A 19,514-nucleotide genomic window follows, 5' to 3' on the forward strand; every position below is an offset into this window, starting at 1 on the left:
TAAAGAGGGAGTTTGGAGCGTTGGCTGTGAAGGAGAGATGGGGTGAGACTGATTAAAGAGGGAGTTTGGAGCGTGGGGTGTGAAGGAGAGATGGGGTGAGACTGATTAAAGAGGGTGTATGGAGCGTGGGGTGTGAAGGAGAGATGGGGTGAGACTGATTAAAGAGGGAGTTTGGAGCGTGAAGGAGAGATGTGGTGAGACTGATTAAAGAGGGAGTTTGGAGCGTGAAGGAGAGATGGGGTGAGACTGATTAAAGAGGGAGTTTGGAGCGTTGGCTGTGAAGGAGAGATGGGGTGAGACTGATTAAAGAGGGAGTTTGGAGCGTGGGGTGTGAAGGAGAGATGGGGTGAGACTGATTAAAGAGGGAGTTTGGAGCGTGGGGTGTGAAAGAGATGGGGTGAGACTGATTAAAGAGGGAGTTTGGAGCGTGGGGTGTGGGGTGTGAAGGAGAGATGGGGTGAGACTGATTAAAGAGGGAGTTTGGAGCGTGGGGTGTGAAGGAGTGATGGGGTGAGACTGATTAAAGAGGGAGTTTGGAGCGTGGGGTGTGAAGGAGAGATGGGGTGAGACTGATTAAAGAGGGAGTTTGGAGCGTGGGGTGTGAAGGAGAGATGGGGTGAGACTGATTAAAGAGGGAGTTTGGAGCGTGGGGTGTGAAGGAGAGATGGGGTGAGACTGATTAAAGAGGGAGTTTGGAGCGTGGGGTGTGAAGGAGAGATGGGGTGAGACTGATTAAAGAGGGAGTTTGGACCGTGGGGTGTGAAGGAGAGATGGGGTGAGACTGATTAAAGAGGGAGTTTGGGGTGTGAAGGAGAGATGGGGTGAGACTGATTAAAGAGGGAGTTTGGGGTGTGAAGGAGAGATGGGGTGAGACTGATTAAAGAGGGAGTTTGGGGTGTGAAGGAGAGATGGGGTGAGACTGATTAAAGAGGGAGTTTGGAGCGATGGCTGTGAAGGAGAGATGGGGTGAGACTGATTAAAGAGGGAGTTTGGAGCGTGGGGTGTGAAGGAGAGATGGGGTGAGACTGATTAAAGAGGGTGTTTGGAGCGTGGGGTGTGAAGGAGAGATGGGGTGAGACTGATTAAAGAGGGAGTTTGGAGCGTGAAGGAGAGATGGGGTGAGACTGATTAAAGAGGGAGTTTGGAGCGTTGGCTGTGAAGGAGAGATGGGGTGAGACTGATTAAAGAGGGAGTTTGGAGCGTGGGGTGTGAAGGAGAGATGGGGTGAGACTGATTAAAGAGGGAGTTTGGAGCGTGGGGTGTGAAAAAGATGGGGTGAGACTGATTAAAGAGGGAGTTTGGAGTGTGGGGTGTGGGGTGTGAAGGAGAGATGGGGTGAGACTGATTAAAGAGGGAGTTTGGAGCGTGGGGTGTGAAGGAGAGATGGGGTGAGACTGATTAAAGAGGGAGTTTGGAGCGTGGGGTTGTGAAGGAGAGATGGGGTGAGACTGATTAAAGAGGGAGTTTGGAGCATTGGCCGTGAAGGAGAGATGGGGTGAGACTGATTAAAGAGGGAGTTTGGAGCGTTGGCTGTGAAGGAGAGATGGGGTGAGACTGATTAAAGAGGGAGTTTGGGGTGTGAAGGAGAGATGGGGTGAGACTGAATAAAGAGGGAGTTTGGGGTGTGAAGGAGAGATGGGGTGAGACTGATTAAAGAGGGAGTTTGGAGCGTTGGCTGTGAAGGAGAGATGGGGTGAGACTGATTAAAGAGGGAGTTTGGAGCGTGGGGTGTGAAGGAGAGATGGGGTGAGACTGATTAAAGAGGGTGTTTGGAGCGTGAAGGAGAGATGGGGTGAGACTGATTAAAGAGGGAGTTTGGAGCGTGAAGGAGAGATGGGGTGAGACTGATTAAAGAGGGAGTTTGGAGCGTGAAGGAGAGATGGGGTGAGACTGATTAAAGAGGGAGTTTGGAGCGTGGGGTGTGAAGGAGAGATGGGGTGTGAAGGAGAGATGGGGTGAGACTGATTAAAGAGGGAGTTTGGAGCATGAAGGAGAGATGGGGTGAGACTGATTAAAGAGGGAGTTTGGAGCGTGGAGTGTGAAGGAGAGATGGGGTGAGACTGATTAAAGAGGGAGTTTGGAGCGTGGGGTGTGAAGGAGAGATGGGGTGAGACTGATTAAAGAGGGAGTTTGGAGCGTGGGGTGTGAAGGAGAGATGGGGTGAGACTGATTAAAGAGGGAGTTTGGAGCGTGGGGTGTGAAAGAGATGGGGTGAGACTGATTAAAGAGGGAGTTTGGAGCGTGGGGTGTGGGGTGTGAAGGAGAGATGGGGTGAGACTGATTAAAGAGGGAGTTTGGAGCGTGGGGTGTGAAGGAGAGATGGGGTGAGACTGATTAAAGAGGGAGTTTGTAGCGTGGGGTGTGAAGGAGAGATGGGGTGAGACTGATTAAAGAGGGAGTTTGGAGCGTTGGCCGTGAAGGAGAGATGGGGTGAGACTGATTAAAGAGGGAGTTTGGAGCGTTGGCTGTGAAGGAGAGATGGGGTGAGACTGATTAAAGAGGGAGTTTGGGGTGTGAAGGAGAGATGGGGTGAGACTGATTAAAGAGGGAGTTTGGGGTGTGAAGGAGAGATGGGGTGAGACTGATTAAAGAGGGAGTTTGGAGCGTTGGCTGTGAAGGAGAGATGGGGTGAGACTGATTAAAGAGGGAGTTTGGAGCGTGGGGTGTGAAGGAGAGATGGGGTGAGACTGATTAAAGAGGGTGTTTGGAGCGTGAAGGAGAGATGGGGTGAGACTGATTAAAGAGGGAGTTTGGAGCGTGAGGGAGAGATGGGGTGAGACTGATTAAAGAGGGAGTTTGGAGCGTGAAGGAGAGATGGGGTGAGACTGATTAAAGAGGGAGTTTGGAGCGTGGGGTGTGAAGGAGAGATGGGGTGTGAAGGAGAGATGGGGTGAGACTGATTAAAGAGGGAGTTTGGAGCATGAAGGAGAGATGGGGTAAGACTGATTAAAAAGGGAGTTTGGAGCGTGGGGTGTGAAGGAGAGATGGGGTGAGACTGATAAAAGAGGGAGTTTGGAGCGTGGGGTGTGAAGGAGAGATGGGGTGAGACTGATTAAAGAGGGAGTTTGGAGCGTGGGGTGTGAAGGAGAGATGGGGTGAGACTGATTAAAGAGGAAGTTTGGAGCGTGGGGTGTGAAGGAGAGATGGGGTGAGACTGATTAAAGAGGGAGTTTGGGGTGTGAAGGAGAGATGGGGTGAGACTGATTAAAGAGGGAGTTTGGGGTGTGAAGGAGAAATGGGGTGAGACTGATTAAAGAGGGAGTTTGGAGCATTGGCTGTGAAGGAGAGATGGGGTGAGACTGATTAAAGAGGGAGTTTGGAGCGTGGGGTGTGAAGGAGAGATGGGGTGAGACTGATTAAAGAGGGTGTTTGGAACGTGGGGTGTGAAGGAGAGATGGGGTGAGACTGATTAAAGAGGGAGTTTGGAGCGTGAAGGAGAGATGGGGTGAGACTGATTAAAGAGGGAGTTTGGAGCGTGAAGGAGAGATGGGGTGAGACTGATTAAAGAGGGAGTTTGGAGCGTTGGCTGTGAAGGAGTGATGGGGTGAGACTGATTAAAGAGGGAGTTTGGAGCGTGGGGTGTGAAGGAGAGATGGGGTGAGACTGATTAAAGAGGGAGTTTGGAGCGTGGGTGTGAAGAGAGATGGGGTGAGACTGATTAAAGAGGGAGTTTGGAGCGTGGGGTGTGGGGTGTGAAGGAGAGATGGGGTGAGACTGATTAAAGAGGGAGTTTGGAGCGTGGGGTGTGAAGGAGAGATGGGGTGAGACTGATTAAAGAGGGAGTTTGGAGCGTGGGGTGTGAAGGAGAGATGGGGTGAGACTGATTAAAGAGGGAGTTTGGAGCGTTGGCCGTGAAGGAGAGATGGGGTGAGACTGATTAAAGAGGGAGTTTGGAGCGTTGGCTGTGAAGGAGAGATGGGGTGAGACTGATTAAAGAGAGAGTTTGGGGTGTGAAGGAGAGATGGGGTGAGACTGATTAAAGAGGGAGTTTGGAGCGTGAGGGAGAGATGGGGTGAGACTGATTAAAGAGGGAGTTTGGAGCGTGAAGGAGAGATGGGGTGAGACTGATTAAAGAGGGAGTTTGGAGCGTGGGGTGTGAAAGAGAGATGGGGTGTGAAGGAGAGATGGGGTGAGACTGATTAAAGAGGGAGTTTGGAGCATGAAGGAGAGATGGGGTAAGACTGATTAAAAAGGGAGTTTGGAGCGTGGGGTGTGAAGGAGAGATGGGGTGAGACTGATAAAAGAGGGAGTTTGGAGCGTGGGGTGTGAAGGAGAGATGGGGTGAGACTGATTAAAGAGGGAGTTTGGAGCGTGGGGTGTGAAGGAGAGATGGGGTGAGACTGATTAAAGAGGAAGTTTGGAGCGTGGGGTGTGAAGGAGAGATGGGGTGAGACTGATTAAAGAGGGAGTTTGGGGTGTGAAGGAGAGATGGGGTGAGACTGATTAAAGAGGGAGTTTGGGGTGTGAAGGAGAGATGGGGTGAGACTGATTAAAGAGGGAGTTTGGAGCGTTGGCTGTGAAGGAGAGATGGGGTGAGACTGATTAAAGAGGGAGTTTGGAGCGTGGGGTGTGAAGGAGAGATGGGGTGAGACTGATTAAAGAGGGTGTTTGGAGCGTGGGGTGTGAAGGAGAGATGGGGTGAGACTGATTAAAGAGGGAGTTTGGAGCGTGAAGGAGAGATGGGGTGAGACTGATTAAAGAGGGAGTTTGGAGCGTGAAGGAGAGATGGGGTGAGACTGATTAAAGAGGGAGTTTGGAGCGTTGGCTGTGAAGGAGTGATGGGGTGAGACTGATTAAAGAGGGAGTTTGGAGCGTGGGGTGTGAAGGAGAGATGGGGTGAGACTGATTAAAGAGGGAGTTTGGAGCGTGGGTGTGAAAGAGATGGGGTGAGACTGATTAAAGAGGGAGTTTGGAGCGTGGGGTGTGGGGTGTGAAGGAGAGATGGGGTGAGACTGATTAAAGAGGGAGTTTGGAGCGTGGGGTGTGAAGGAGAGATGGGGTGAGACTGATTAAAGAGGGAGTTTGGAGCGTGGGGTGTGAAGGAGAGATGGGGTGAGACTGATTAAAGAGGGAGTTTGGAGCGTTGGCCGTGAAGGAGAGATGGGGTGAGACTGATTAAAGAGGGAGTTTGGAGCGTTGGCTGTGAAGGAGAGATGGGGTGAGACTGATTAAAGAGAGAGTTTGGGGTGTGAAGGAGAGATGGGGTGAGACTGATTAAAGAGGGAGTTTGGAGCGTGAGGGAGAGATGGGGTGAGACTGATTAAAGAGGGAGTTTGGAGCGTGAAGGAGAGATGGGGTGAGACTGATTAAAGAGGGAGTTTGGAGCGTGGGGTGTGAAAGAGAGATGGGGTGTGAAGGAGAGATGGGGTGAGACTGATTAAAGAGGGAGTTTGGAGCATGAAGGAGAGATGGGGTAAGACTGATTAAAAAGGGAGTTTGGAGCGTGGGGTGTGAAGGAGAGATGGGGTGAGACTGATAAAAGAGGGAGTTTGGAGCGTGGGGTGTGAAGGAGAGATGGGGTGAGACTGATTAAAGAGGGAGTTTGGAGCGTGGGGTGTGAAGGAGAGATGGGGTGAGACTGATTAAAGAGGAAGTTTGGAGCGTGGGGTGTGAAGGAGAGATGGGGTGAGACTGATTAAAGAGGGAGTTTGGGGTGTGAAGGAGAGATGGGGTGAGACTGATTAAAGAGGGAGTTTGGGGTGTGAAGGAGAGATGGGGTGAGACTGATTAAAGAGGGAGTTTGGAGCGTTGGCTGTGAAGGAGAGATGGGGTGAGACTGATTAAAGAGGGAGTTTGGAGCGTGGGGTGTGAAGGAGAGATGGGGTGAGACTGATTAAAGAGGGTGTTTGGAGCGTGGGGTGTGAAGGAGAGATGGGGTGAGACTGATTAAAGAGGGAGTTTGGAGCGTGAAGGAGAGATGGGGTGAGACTGATTAAAGAGGGAGTTTGGAGCGTGAAGGAGAGATGGGGTGAGACTGATTAAAGAGGGAGTTTGGAGCGTTGGCTGTGAAGGAGTGATGGGGTGAGACTGATTAAAGAGGGAGTTTGGAGCGTGGGGTGTGAAGGAGAGATGGGGTGAGACTGATTAAAGAGGGAGTTTGGAGCGTGGGTGTGAAAGAGATGGGGTGAGACTGATTAAAGAGGGAGTTTGGAGCGTGGGGTGTGGGGTGTGAAGGAGAGATGGGGTGAGACTGATTAAAGAGGGAGTTTGGAGCGTGGGGTGTGAAGGAGAGATGGGGTGAGACTGATTAAAGAGGGAGTTTGGAGCGTGGGGTGTGAAGGAGAGATGGGGTGAGACTGATTAAAGAGGGAGTTTGGAGCGTTGGCCGTGAAGGAGAGATGGGGTGAGACTGATTAAAGAGGGAGTTTGGAGCGTTGGCTGTGAAGGAGAGATGGGGTGAGACTGATTAAAGAGAGAGTTTGGGGTGTGAAGGAGAGATGGGGTGAGACTGATTAAAGAGGGAGTTTGGGGTGTGAAGAAGAGATGGGGTGAGACTGATTAAAGAGGGAGTTTGGAGCGTTGGCTGTGAAGGAGAGATGGGGTGAGACTGATTAAAGAGGGAGTTTGGAGCGTGGGGTGTGAAGGAGAGATGGGGTGAGACTGATTAAAGAGGGTGTTTGGAGCGTGAAGGAGAGATGGGGTGAGACTGATTAAAGAGGGAGTTTGGAGCGTGAAGGAGAGATGGGGTGAGACTGATTAAAGAGGGAGTTTGGAGCGTGAAGGAGAGATGGGGTGAGACTGATTAAAGAGGGAGTTTGGAGCGTGGGGTGTGAAGGAGAGATGGGGTGTGAAGGAGAGATAGGGTGAGACTGATTAAAGAGGGAGTTTGGAGCATGAAGGAGAGATGGGGTGAGACTGATTAAAGAGGGAGTTTGGAGCGTGGGGTGTGAAGGAGAGATGGGGTGAGACTGATTAAAGAGGGAGTTTGGAGCGTGGGGTGTGAAGGAGAGATGGGGTGAGACTGATTAAAGAGGGAGTTTGGAGCGTGGGGTGTGAAGGAGAGATGGGGTGAGACTGATTAAAGAGGAAGTTTGGAGCGTGGGGTGTGAAGGAGAAATGGGGTGAGACTGATTAAAGAGGGAGTTTGGAGCGTGAAGGAGAGATGGGGTGAGACTGATTAAAGAGGGAGTTTGGAGCGTGGGGTGTGAAGGAGAGATGGGGTGAGACTGATTAAAGAGGGAGTTTGGAGCGTGAAGGAGAGATGGGGTGAGACTGATTAAAGAGGGAGTTTGGAGCGTGGTGTGTGAAGGAGAGATGGGGTGTGCAGGAGAGATGGGGTGAGACTGATTAAAGAGGGAGTTTGGAGCATGAAGGAGAGATGGGGTGAGACTGATTAAAGAGGGAGTTTGGAGCGTGGGGTGTGAAGGAGAGATGGGGTGAGACTGATTAAAGAGGGAGTTTGGAGCGTGAAGGAGAGATGGGGTGAGACTGATTAAAGAGGGAGTTTGGAGCGTGGTGTGTGAAGGAGAGATGGGGTGTGAAGGAGAGATGGGGTGAGACTGATTAAAGAGGGAGTTTGGAGCGTGGGGTGTGAAGGAGAGATGGGGTGAGACTGATTAAAGAGGGAGTTTGGAGCGTGGGGCGTGAAGGAGAGATGGGGTGAGACTGATAAAAGAGGGAGTTTGGAGCGTGAAGGAGAGATGGGGTGAGACTGATTAAAGAGGGAGTTTGGAGCGTGGTGTGTGAAGGAGAGATGGGGTCTGAAGGAGAGATGGGGTGAGACTGATTAAAGAGGGTGTTTGGAGCGTGGGGTGTGAAGGAGAGATGGGGTGAGACTGATTAAAGAGGGAGTTTGGAGCGTGGGGCGTGAAGGAGAGATGGGGTGAGACTGATTAAAGAGGGAGTTTGGAGCGTGGGGTGTGAAGGAGAGATGGGGTGAGACTGATTAAAGAGGGTGTTTGGAGCGGTGAAGGAGAGATGGGGTGAGACTGATTAAAGAGGGAGTTTGGAGCGTGAAGGAGAGATGGGGTGAGACTGATTAAAGAGGGAGTTTGGAGCGTGAAGGAGAGATGGGGTGAGACTGATTAAAGAGGGAGTTTGGAGCGTGGGGTGTGAAGGAGAGATGGGGTGTGAAGGAGAGATAGGGTGAGACTGATTAAAGAGGGAGTTTGGAGCGATGAAGGAGAGATGGGGTGAGACTGATTAAAGAGGGAGTTTGGAGCGTGGGGTGTGAAGGAGAGATGGGGTGAGACTGATTAAAGAGGGAGTTTGGAGCGGGGTGAAGGAGAGATGGGGTGAGACTGATTAAAGAGGGAGTTTGGAGCGTGGGGTGTGAAGGAGAGATGGGGTGAGACTGATTAAAGAGGAAGTTTGGAGCGTGGGGTGTGAAGGAGAAATGGGGTGAGACTGATTAAAGAGGGAGTTTGGAGCGTGAAGGAGAGATGGGGTGAGACTGATTAAAGAGGGAGTTTGGAGCGTGGGGTGTGAAGGAGAGATGGGGTGAGACTGATTAAAGAGGGAGTTTGGAGCGTGAAGGAGAGATGGGGTGAGACTGATTAAAGAGGGAGTTTGGAGCGTGGTGTGTGAAGGAGAGATGGGGTGTGAAGGAGAGATGGGGTGAGACTGATTAAAGAGGGAGTTTGGAGCATGAAGGAGAGATGGGGTGAGACTGATTAAAGAGGGAGTTTGGAGCGTGGGGCGTGAAGGAGAGATGGGGTGAGACTGATTAAAGAGGGAGTTTGGAGCGTGAAGGAGAGATGGGGTGAGACTGATTAAAGAGGGAGTTTGGAGCGTGGTGTGTGAAGGAGAGATGGGGTGTGAAGGAGAGATGGGGTGAGACTGATTAAAGAGGGAGTTTGGAGCGTGGGGTGTGAAGGAGAGATGGGGTGAGACTGATTAAAGAGGGAGTTTGGAGCGTGGGGCGTGAAGGAGAGATGGGGTGAGACTGATAAAAGAGGGAGTTTGGAGCGTGAAGGAGAGATGGGGTGAGACTGATTAAAGAGGGAGTTTGGAGCGTGGTGTGTGAAGGAGAGATGGGGTCTGAAGGAGAGATGGGGTGAGACTGATTAAAGAGGGTGTTTGGAGCGTGGGGTGTGAAGGAGAGATGGGGTGAGACTGATTAAAGAGGGAGTTTGGAGCGTGGGGCGTGAAGGAGAGATGGGGTGAGACTGATAAAAGAGGGAGTTTGGAGCGTGAAGGAGATATGGGGTGAGACTGATTAAAGAGGGAGTTTGGAGCGTGGGGTGTGAAGGAGAGATGGGGTGAGACTGATTAAAGAGGGAGTTTGGAGCGTTGGCTGTGAAGGAGAGATGGGGTGAGACTGATTAAAGAGGGAGTTTGGAGCGTGGGGCGTGAAGGAGAGATGGGGTGAGACTGATAAAAGAGGGAGTTTGGAGCGTGAAGGAGAGATGGGGTGAGACTGATTAAAGAGGGAGTTTGGAGCGTGGGGTGTGAAGGAGAGATGGGGTGAGACTGATTAAAGAGGGAGTTTGGAGCGTGGGGTGATAGAGACAACAGTGTCGTTCTTTATCAGTACTCGGCTCCATCATGGCTCATTCATCAAAAAGCACACTGATATGGCCAACTACTTAATTACTTTTTCATTGGCAAGATAAGAAAACTTAGGCATGACATGCCAGCAACAAACGCTGACACTACACATCCAAGTATATCGGACCAAATTATGAAAGACAAGAATTGTAATTCCATAAAGTCAGTGTGGAAGAAGTGAAAAACGTATAGTTGTCTATCAACAATGACAAGCCACCAGGGTCTGACAATCTGGATGGAAAATGACTGAGGATAATAGCAGACGATATTGCCACTCCTATTTGCCACATCTTCAATTTAAGCCGACTAGAGAGCGTGTTGCCCTCAGGCCTGGAGGGAAGCAAAAGTCATTCAGCTACCCAAGAATAGTAAAGCCCCCTTTGCTGGCTCAAATAGCGGACCAATCAGCCTGTTAGCAACCCTTATTACACTTCTAGAAAAATTGTGTTTCCTTTTGTAGTCCTTTTTGGTTGTCTGTAGTCCTTTTGGTTGTGTCTGTAGTCCTTTTGGTTGTCTCTATAGTACTTTTGGTTGTGTCTGTAGTCCTTTTGGTTGTCTCTGTAGTCCTTTTGGTTGTCTCTGTAGTCCTTTTGGTTGTCTGTAGTCCTTTTGGTTGTATCTGTAGTCCTTTTGGTTGTCTCTGTAGTCCTTTGGTTGTCTGTAGTCCTTTTGGTTGTCTGTAGTCCTTTTGGTTGTCTCTGTAGTCCTTTTGGTTGTCTCTGTAGTCCTTTTGGTTGTCTCTGTAGTCCTTTTGGTTGTCTCTGTAGTCCTTTTGGTTGTCTCTGTAGTCCTTTTGGTTGTCTCTGTAGTCCTTTTGGTTGTGTCTGTAGTCCTTTTGGTTGTCTCTATAGTCCAGAAGTGATCCAAAATGGTTTTGGTTCGATGTGATTCTCTCTGGATTAACTTTACAGACCAGCCACCTGCCTTAGTTGCATAGGAGGATTAGGTAGTCCCAACACATTGATTTAAAGCGGCAATCAGCAGTAGAAACAATAACAAAGAGGTACTCCCCGCCCCTGTTTCGGTAAACAGTTGAGTGATTGTGTTGGAGAAATGTAACCACTTGAGGCTATAGTGTTTGTTTACATTTACTTTGTTTACAAACATTGAAGTAAAAAAAGCTTCCCACTGGGCACCAACTTTAATGGATGGAGCAACTGAACATTTCCCCTGTACGGTCAGTCTGGCATATCCCCACCCTAATGGTTACGTAAAGGTTTTGGGAAGGTAAGGTGATCCTAGATCAGTGCCATCGATGAGACACGTTCTGTTGAGCCCCACTAATAAACTCTGAAGGCCAATACATTGTTTTCTCAGCCCTGTCTGTGTTGTCCTCTGGCGGCTGGGTCATGGTGGATATTTGAGAAGTCTGCTTATACATCAATCAAACTGCCGACTTGTTGTCCTCTCTCCTTTTCTCTCCTCCTCTATTCTCTCCTCCTCTCCCCTCTCTCCTCCTCTCTCCCCTCTCTCCTCCTCTCTCTCCTCTCTCCTCCTCTCTCCTCCTTTCTCTCCTCCTTTCTCTCCTCTCTCTTCTATCCTCCTCTCTCCTCCTCTCTCTCCTCTCTCCTCCTCTCTCTCCTCTCTCCTCCTCTCTCCTCCTCTCTCCTCTCTCCTCCTCTTTCCTCCTCTCTCTCCTTTCTCCTCCTCTCTCCTCCTCTCTCCTCCACTCGCCTCCTCTCTCCTCCTCTCTCTCCTCTCTCCTCCTCTCTCTCCTCTCTCCTCCTCTCTCCTCCACTCTCCTCCTCTCTCCTCCTCTCTCCTCTCTCCTCCACTCTCCTCCTCTCTCCTCCTCTCTCCTCCTCTCTCTCTCCTCCTCTCTCCTCCTCTCTCCTCTCTCCTCCTCTCTCCTCTCTCCTCCCTCTCTCCTCCTCTCTCCTCCTCTCTCCTCCTCTCTCCTCCTCTTCTCTCCTCCTCTCTCCTCCTCTCTCTCCTCTCTCCTCCTCTCTACTCTCCTCCTCTCTCCTCCTCTCTCTACTCTCTCTCCTCCTCTCTCCTCCTCTCTCCTCCTCTCTTCTGTCGTTCCTCTTTTCTTCTCTTCTTTTAGCCTTAGTCCCTTTACTCTCATCTTCCTCTCTAGAAAGTAAACTCATCTTCCTCTCTATATAATAAACTCATCTTCCTCTATAAAATAAACATCTTCCTCTCTAGAAAATAAACCACCATATATAATTTATGTTCTCAATCAATGTTTCTACAATGGATTTTTGCTGAGGCAGGAAAAATGTGTGTATGTGTGTGTGTTTCCTGCTTGTGTGTACATGGGTCAGTGTGCGTAGTGCAGACACATGACAGCATGGAAAACATTTGGGAGAAATGTGGAAGTAATTTAGCTGCCGTTGGCCCCTGTCTCTTCTCCACTCTGTCGTAGCGGCACCTTGATGCCTATCTCACACTTTAACAAGGTAATGGGGCTGTGTGAGGAGGAAGTTATGTAGCAACAATGCCAGGACCTAACCCGGAGTCGCCTTACTGGCAACTCAATAAAACTCCCACATACTCTACCAAAACTTCAGCAAGAATAGACAACCTCTAAACTCCTGCATATTTGACCAAAACTTCAGCAACACTTACTGTGGAGATAATCTTTCTATTCCCAAATCCTGTCAAGAGAAGGGAATATATTCCCATGTACTCTGCTAATCTGCAGGTTAACCTGAATCATTTCCACAGCTTAACACCCAGGATGAGCTTCAAGCAAATGAGGGAGGACTTAAAGAATATGAAGATCCATTTAGGAGGAATTATTCGGCTGTCAATCATGTATTCCTGAAACGCTATGGGTGAGCTTTGCTCTGCACGTTTACGAGTTTTGTAGGGTTTAATATTGGCAGCGCTTCATTGTTCATTTAGTCATTCAACACCTCTCCTCTCTAGCTCTCATTGTCTCTCCAACTCCCTCAGCTTTTTCTTTCCTTTCCTCTCCTCCTCCCTCAGCTCTTCCATCCTCTCCTCCTCCCTCAGCTGTCCCTTCCTCTCCTCCTCCCTCAACTGTCCCTTCCTCTCCTCCTCCCTCAGCTCTCCCTTCCTTTCCTCCTCCCTCAGCTGTCCCTTCCTCTCCTCCTCCCTCAGCTCTCCCTTCCTCTCCTCCTCCCTCAGCTCTCCCTTCCTCTCCTCCATCCTTAGCTCTCCCTTCCTCTCCTCCTCCCTCAGCTCTCCCTTCCTCTCCTCCATCCTTAGCTCTCCCTTCCTCTCCTCCTCCCTCAGCTCTCCCTTCCTCTACTCCATCCTTAGCTCTCCCTTCCTCTCCTCCACCCTCAGCTCTCCCTTCCTTTCCTCCTCCCTCAGCTCTCCCTTCCTCTCCTCCTCCCTCAGCTCTCCCTTCCTTTCCTCCTCCCTCAGCTCTCCCTTCCTCTACTCCATCCTTAGCTCTCCCTTCCTTTCCTCCTCCCTCAGCTCTCCCTTCCTCTCCTCCTCCCTCAGCTCTCCCTTCCTTTCCTCCTCCCTCAGCTCTCCCTTCCTCTCCTCCTCCCTCAGCGCTCCCTTCCTCTCCTCCTCCCTCAGCTTTTCCTTTCCTTTCCTCTCCTCCTCCCTCAGCTGTCCCTTCCTCTCCTCCTCCCTCAGCTCTCCCTTCCTCTCCTCCTCCCTCAGCTCTCCCTCCTCTCCTCCTCCCTCAGCTCTCCCATCCTCTCCTCCTCCCTCAGCTGTCCCTTCCTTTCCTCCTCCCTCAGCTGTCCCTTCCTCTCCTCCTCCCTCAGCTTTTCCTTTCCTCTCCTCCTCCCTCAGCTCTACCTTCCTCTCCTCCTCCCTCAGCTCTCCCTTACTCTCCTCCTCCCTCAGCTCTCCCTTCCTTTCCTCCTCCCTCAGCTCTCCCTTCCTCTCGTCCCTCAGCTCTCCTTATTCTCTCTTTCCCTGGGTTCTCTTTTCCATATCTCTCTCCCTGTCCATCTCTACCTACCCTCTCTCTCTCCTCCATTCAGTCTTTCCTCTCTTCTCAGTTAAAGTGATAAAACAGCACCATATCCCCCATGTGAGAGGGCATGATAAGTAATGTCTCTGTCTCTGGCTGTTCTGAGAGCAGACATAAGCTAGACAGTTACCAATGACCCCTAGGTGTTTGGGGAGAGCCATACCTGGTCCTGGACCTGTCAGTCTGTCTGTGTCCTAAGGGCATCTATCTGAGCAGTCTGTAGTTGTAGTGTCCTGGGCCAGATAAGGTGTGGATCAACAGTCTGTAGTTGTAGTGTCCTGGGCCAGATAAGGTGTGGATCAACAGTCTGTAGTTGTAGTGTCCTGGACCAGATGAGGATGTTTTGGTTGTGAAGCCGTCTGGATGGTGAACTGATGAACCATTGCATTCTGAGAGCATGAGAGAATGACAGTGTGTGTGTGTGCGTGTGTGTGTGTGTGTCTGTGTGTGTGGGTGTGTGTGTGTGTGTGTGCGTGTGCGTGTGCGTGCGTGTGTGTGTGCGTGTGCGTGTGCGTGTGCGTGTGTGTGTGTGTGTGTGTTAGGGTTGAATGGGGGGGACCCGGTGACCGAGATTTACTGGGATTTACCGCCCAAAACCTCTCCCTTTTCCCGGGATAAATAACTGCGAGAAACTGGTAAGTCATAATAAATTATTTATATAAACAGCATTGCATGAAATGGAACTGTTAAATGATATGCAATGTCTAAATCTGACTTCTCTACGGCCTCTGCATGAGGAATCAACGCTCAGAGTGGGGACAGACAGCCCATCTCAGGGTGGGGACAGACAGCCCATCTCAGGGTGGGGACAGACAGCCAATCTCAGGGTGGGGACAGACAGCCCATCTCAGGGTGGGGACAGACAGCCCATCTCAGGGTGGGGACAGACAGCCCATCTCAGGGTGGGGACAGACAGCCCATCTCAGGGTGGGGACAGACAGCCCATCTCAGGGTGGGGACAGACAACCCATCTCAGGGTGGGGACAGACAGCCCATCTCAGGGTGGGGACAGACAACCCATCTCAGGGTGGGGACAGACAGCCCATCTCAGGGTGGGGACAGACAGCCCATCTCAGGGTGGAGTGCGGTTCACATTGGATGTAGACCTATCATCTCATCATGGTAACTTTTCTCCGTGTGACAGGTAGGCCTGCATTAGCCTATGCTATAGTAATATAAAGATGGAATGTGCATCTAGTTTACCCATCTCCATCTGGCTTTCAGGGGTCACCTTGTTTTTTAATTGTATAGATAAAATATATATATATATATATATATATATATATATATGTAACAGTGTAGGTTCCGTCCCTCTCTTCGCCCCAACCTGGGCTCGAACCATCAACAACTGACATCCACGAAGCATCGTTACCCATCGCGCCACAAAAGCCTTGCAATGCAACGCAAGGGGAAACCCTACTTCAAGTCTCAGAGCGAGTGACGTCACTGATTGAAACGCTATTAGCGCGCACCACCGCTAACTAACTAGCTATTTCACATCGGTTACTATATATATATATATATATTACAAGAATGGCGCCGGAGGGGATGGCTACCGTTTTACGGGCTCCTAACCAATTGTGCTATTTAGCGATTTTTTTTTTCAAATTATAACTTATTTTGTACATAATGTTGATGCTACCGTCTCTTATGACCAAAAAGAGTATCTGGATACCAGGACAGCGATTACTCACCTCGTACTGGACGAAGATTTTCTCTTTAATGAGTCGGACGTGAAGGATACAGTGTTGCTCTCGGACAAGGCCCAAATCCCTGTCATTCACATGAAGAAAAGAAGGAAATACAGGGGGAAGAGATCAGGGTGCCTTGTGAGAATTCGTCGGCGAGTGGGTAATCCACCTTTACCATCCATTCTATTAGCCAACGTGCAATCACTGGAGAATTAACTAGTTGAGCGCCGTTCGAGACTATCCTACCAACGGGACATTAAAAACTGTAATATCTTATGTTTCACCGAGTCGTGGCTGAAGGACGACATGGATAATATACAGTTGGCTGGGTTTTCCGTGCATCGGCAGGATAGAACAGCTACATCTGGTAAGACGAGGGCTGGGGGTGTGTGTCTATTTGTCAATAACAGCTGGTACGCGATGTCTAATATTAGGGTAGTCTCGAGGTATTGCAGGCCTGAGGTAGAGTACCTCATGATAAGCTGTAGACCACACTATCTACCAAGAGAGTTCTCATCTATATTTTTTGTAGCCGTCTATTTACCACCACAAACCGATGCTGGCAATAAGACCGCACTCAACGAGCTGTATAAGGCCATAAGCAAACAAGAAAATGCTCATCCAGAAGCGGCGCTCCTAGTGGCCGGGGACTTTAATGCAGGGAAACTTAAATCTGTTTTACCTCATTTCTACCGGTATGTCACATGTGGAACCAGAGGAGGGGAAAAAAACTCTAGAGACGCTTTACTCCACACACAGAGAAGCTCTCCCTTGCCCTTCATTTTGCAAATCTGACCATAATTCTATCCTCCTGATTCCTGCTTATAAGCAAAAACTTAAGCAGGAAGTATCAGTGACTTGCTCAATACGGACGTGGTCAGATGATGCGGATGCTACGCTACAGGACTGTTTTGCTAGCACAGACTGGAATATGTTCCGGGATTCATCCAATGGCATTGAGGAGTATACCACCTCAGTCAACGGCTTCATCAATAAGGGCGTCAACCACGTCGTCCCCACAGTGACCATACCAGAAGCCATGGATTACAGGCAACCTCTGCATCGAGCTAAAGGCTAGAGCTGCTGCTTTCAAGGAGCGGGACACGAATCCGGACATTTGTAGAAATCCAGTTATGCCGTCAGATGAACCATCAAACAAGCAAAGCATCAAGATTGAATCCTACTACACCAGTTCTGATGCTCGTCGGATGTGGCATGGCTTGCAAACTATTACGGACTACAAAGGGAAACCCAGCCGTGAGCTGCCCAGTGATGCAAGCCTACCAACTCCATTCAAATTACAATCCAAAATAGATACTTCTGTTCTAGATTGATCTATAGCCCTATGTCCTAGCCTACCTCTTTCAGGTAATACATTCAATGCAGTATTATCCTTATATTTAGCTAATGATGGGTTATGCATAATAAGCTTCTAACTTATAGCCTCTGTCTTTTGCGCAATAAGCAATCACCTGTGCTCCACTGGCCTCTCTCCTTAAAAAACACTCCTTTGCTCTTGTAGTCCCATGCAGGAAAAACTAGACTAGAACAGCTTGCTGGATATAATTTTGTTTAGCATTTCTTATACAAATAGACTTCGAAGAGGGACGCAAGCTCTTTTTTTCCTCTATGTTAAATACGTCAGACAATAGAAAGGATGGTTTGTAAGAAGAGCGAATGCCGATAACGGTAGGCTATAGCAGTTATTTATTCAGACCCATAATAATTCAAAAATAAAGAGAAGTGAAAGCATTCTGCATCTAATTCTAGTCCTATATTATTCAAGGATGTCATTGGAATGATGAAGATAAGGACAACGAAACGTATTTCATTTAACGTTTGAAGGCGAGTAAGGAATGAAACAACAATAGAGAGATAAAGAGAAGGTAGGCTAATAACATGATTATTTCCCCATCAATCTACACACAATACCCCATAATGACATCACAATACCCCATAATGACAAAGTAAAAACTGGTTTTAACAATCTTTTGCTAATTTATTAAACATTTCAAACTGAAATATGACATTTACATAATTATTCAGACCCTTCACTCAGTACTTTGTTGAAGCACCTTTGGCAGTGATTACAGCCTCCATTCTTCTTGGGTATGACGCTACAAGCTTGGCATACCTGTATTTGGGGAGTTTCTCCAATTCTTCCCTGCAGATCCTCTCAAGCTCTGTCAGGTTGGATGGGGAGTGTCTCTGCACAGCTATTTTCAGGTCTCCAGAGATGTTCGATTGTGTTCAAGTCCGGACTCTGGCTGGGCCACTCAAGGACATTCAGAGACTTGTCCCAAAGCCACTCTTATGTTGTCTTGGCTGTGTGCTTAGGGTCATTATCCTGTTGGAAGGTGAAAATTCGCCCCAATCTGAGGTCTTGAGCGCTCTGGAGCAGGTTATCATCAAGGATCTCTCTGTACTTTGCTCCATTCATATTTCCCTCGATCCTGACTAGTCTCCCAGCCCCTGCCGCTGAAAAACATCCCCACAGCATGATGATGCCACCACCATGCTTCACGGTAAGGATGGTGCCAGGTTTCCTCCAGATGTGATGCTTAGCAATCAGGCCAAAGAGTTCAATCTTGGTTTCATCAGACCAGAGAATCTTGTTTCTCATGGTTTGAGAGTCTTTAGGTGCCTTTTGGCAAACTCCAAGTGGGCTGTCATGTGCCTTTTACTGAGGAGTGGCTTCCGTCTGGCCACTCTACCATAAAGGCCTTATTGGTGGAGTACTGCTCCCATCTCCACAGAGGAACTCTAGAGGTCTGTCAGAGTGACCATTGGGTTCTTGGTCACCTTCCTGACCAAGGCCCTTCTCCTCCGATTGCTCAGTTTGGCCGGGTGGCCAGCTCTAGGAAGAGTCTTGGTGGTTCCAAACTTCTTCCATTCAAGAATTATGGAGGCCACTGTGTTCTTGGGGAACTTCAATGCTTCAGAAATGTTTTGGTACCCTTCCCCAGATCTGTGCCTCGACACAATCCTGTCTTGGAGCTCTACGGACAGTTCCTTCGACCTCATGGCTTGGTTTTTGCTCTGACATGCACTGTCAACTGTTGGACCTTACATAGACAGGTGTGTGCATTTCCAAATCATGTCAAATCAATTGAATTTACCACAGGTGGACTCCAATCAAGTTGTAGAAACATCTCAAGGATGATCAATGGAAACAGAATGCACCTGAGCTCAATTTCGAGTCTCATAGCAAAGGTTCTCATAGGTTCTGAATTCTGTAAATAAGGTATTTTTTCCGCTTAGTCATTATGTGGTATTGTTTGATTGCTGAGGATTCTTTTTAAAAATCAATTTTAGAGTAAGGCTGTAACCTAACAAAATGTGGAAAAAGTCAAGGGGTCTGAATACTTTCCGAATGCACTGTATATGCGTCAGCCTACTAACTATACAAATAGACCCTATTGTATTTCAAAATTAAAATCAAATTTGCTAGCCTAAACTTTGTAGGCCGTATGTGCTGCACCAAAATTGCATGTTCTCTTAGCTAACCCCTGACTTGAACGAGGTACATAATTCCAGTCCATATAATACAGTATAATACAATACAGTACAGTAATACAGTTCACACTCCAAAACTATTAGCCTATTGGAGCTAGTTTCATTTATTTACCAGAGAGAGAATATAGCTAGCTACATCTATTATAACGACAGAAGGCAAGACCCAGATGCAGACATGGGAGGCAGATGGTTTGAGCTCTGATATTTATTATAGTCCAAGGGGTAGGAAAAAGGCAGGTCGGGGACAGGCAAGGGTTCATAACCTGTTCAGAGTCCAAAACGGTGCAGGGTAGCAGGCAGGCTAGAGGTCAGGGACAGGCAGAATGGTCAGGCAGGCGGGCTCAAAGTCAGGACAGGCAAGGGTCAGGCAGGCGGGCTCAGAGTCAGGACAGGCAAGGGTCAGGCAGGCGGGCTCAGAGTCAGGACAGGCAAGGGTCAGGCAGGCGGGCTCAGAGTCAGGACAGGCAAGGGTCAGGCAGGCGGGCTCAGAGTCAGGACAGGCAAGGGTCAGAACCAGGAGGATGAGGGAAAAACAGAGACTAGAAAAACCAGGAGCTAGGAGAAAACCGCTTGTTGACTTGGCAAACAAGACAAACTGGCACAGACAGACAGAAAACACAAGTATAAATACACAGGGGATAATTGGGAAGATGGGCGACACCTGGAGGGGGGTGGAGACAAGCACAAGGACAGGTGAAACAGATCAGGGTGTGACGTCTATGGACTTTATGTGTTCTGTGGTGCATAATGTGTAGTAGCGTTTATCATATTGGGCTCCCGAGCAGTCTAAGGCACTGCATTATCGGTGCTAGAGGCGTCACTACAGATCCTGGTTCGATTCCAGGCTGTATCACAACCGGCCGTGATTGGGAGACCCATAGGGTGGCACACGATTGGCCCAGTGTCGT

The 19,514-nt window shown here is 49.2% G+C and overlaps 1 protein-coding gene across 5 annotated transcripts in view; it reads left to right on the forward strand.

Annotated features, from left to right (window-relative positions):
* Positions 1-19,514, forward strand: part of LOC106581516 (collagen alpha-1(XXVI) chain) — a 78,330-nt gene that overhangs the window by 10,079 nt on the left and 48,737 nt on the right. The window contains exon 1 of one of the 5 annotated variants that reach the window (XM_045704080.1): positions 12,068-12,272. The exons of the other annotated variants lie outside the window; for them this stretch is intronic. Coding sequence (XP_045560036.1) covers positions 12,269-12,272 — 4 coding nt within the window. The 5' untranslated portion in view covers positions 12,068-12,268. Of the gene's footprint in view, positions 1-12,067; positions 12,273-19,514 lie in introns of those variants that run through there. 5 annotated transcript variants of the gene reach the window in all.

The sequence above is a fragment of the Salmo salar genome, chromosome ssa20, assembly GCF_905237065.1.
Source record: "Salmo salar chromosome ssa20, Ssal_v3.1, whole genome shotgun sequence".
NCBI lineage: Eukaryota > Metazoa > Chordata > Actinopteri > Salmoniformes > Salmonidae > Salmo > Salmo salar.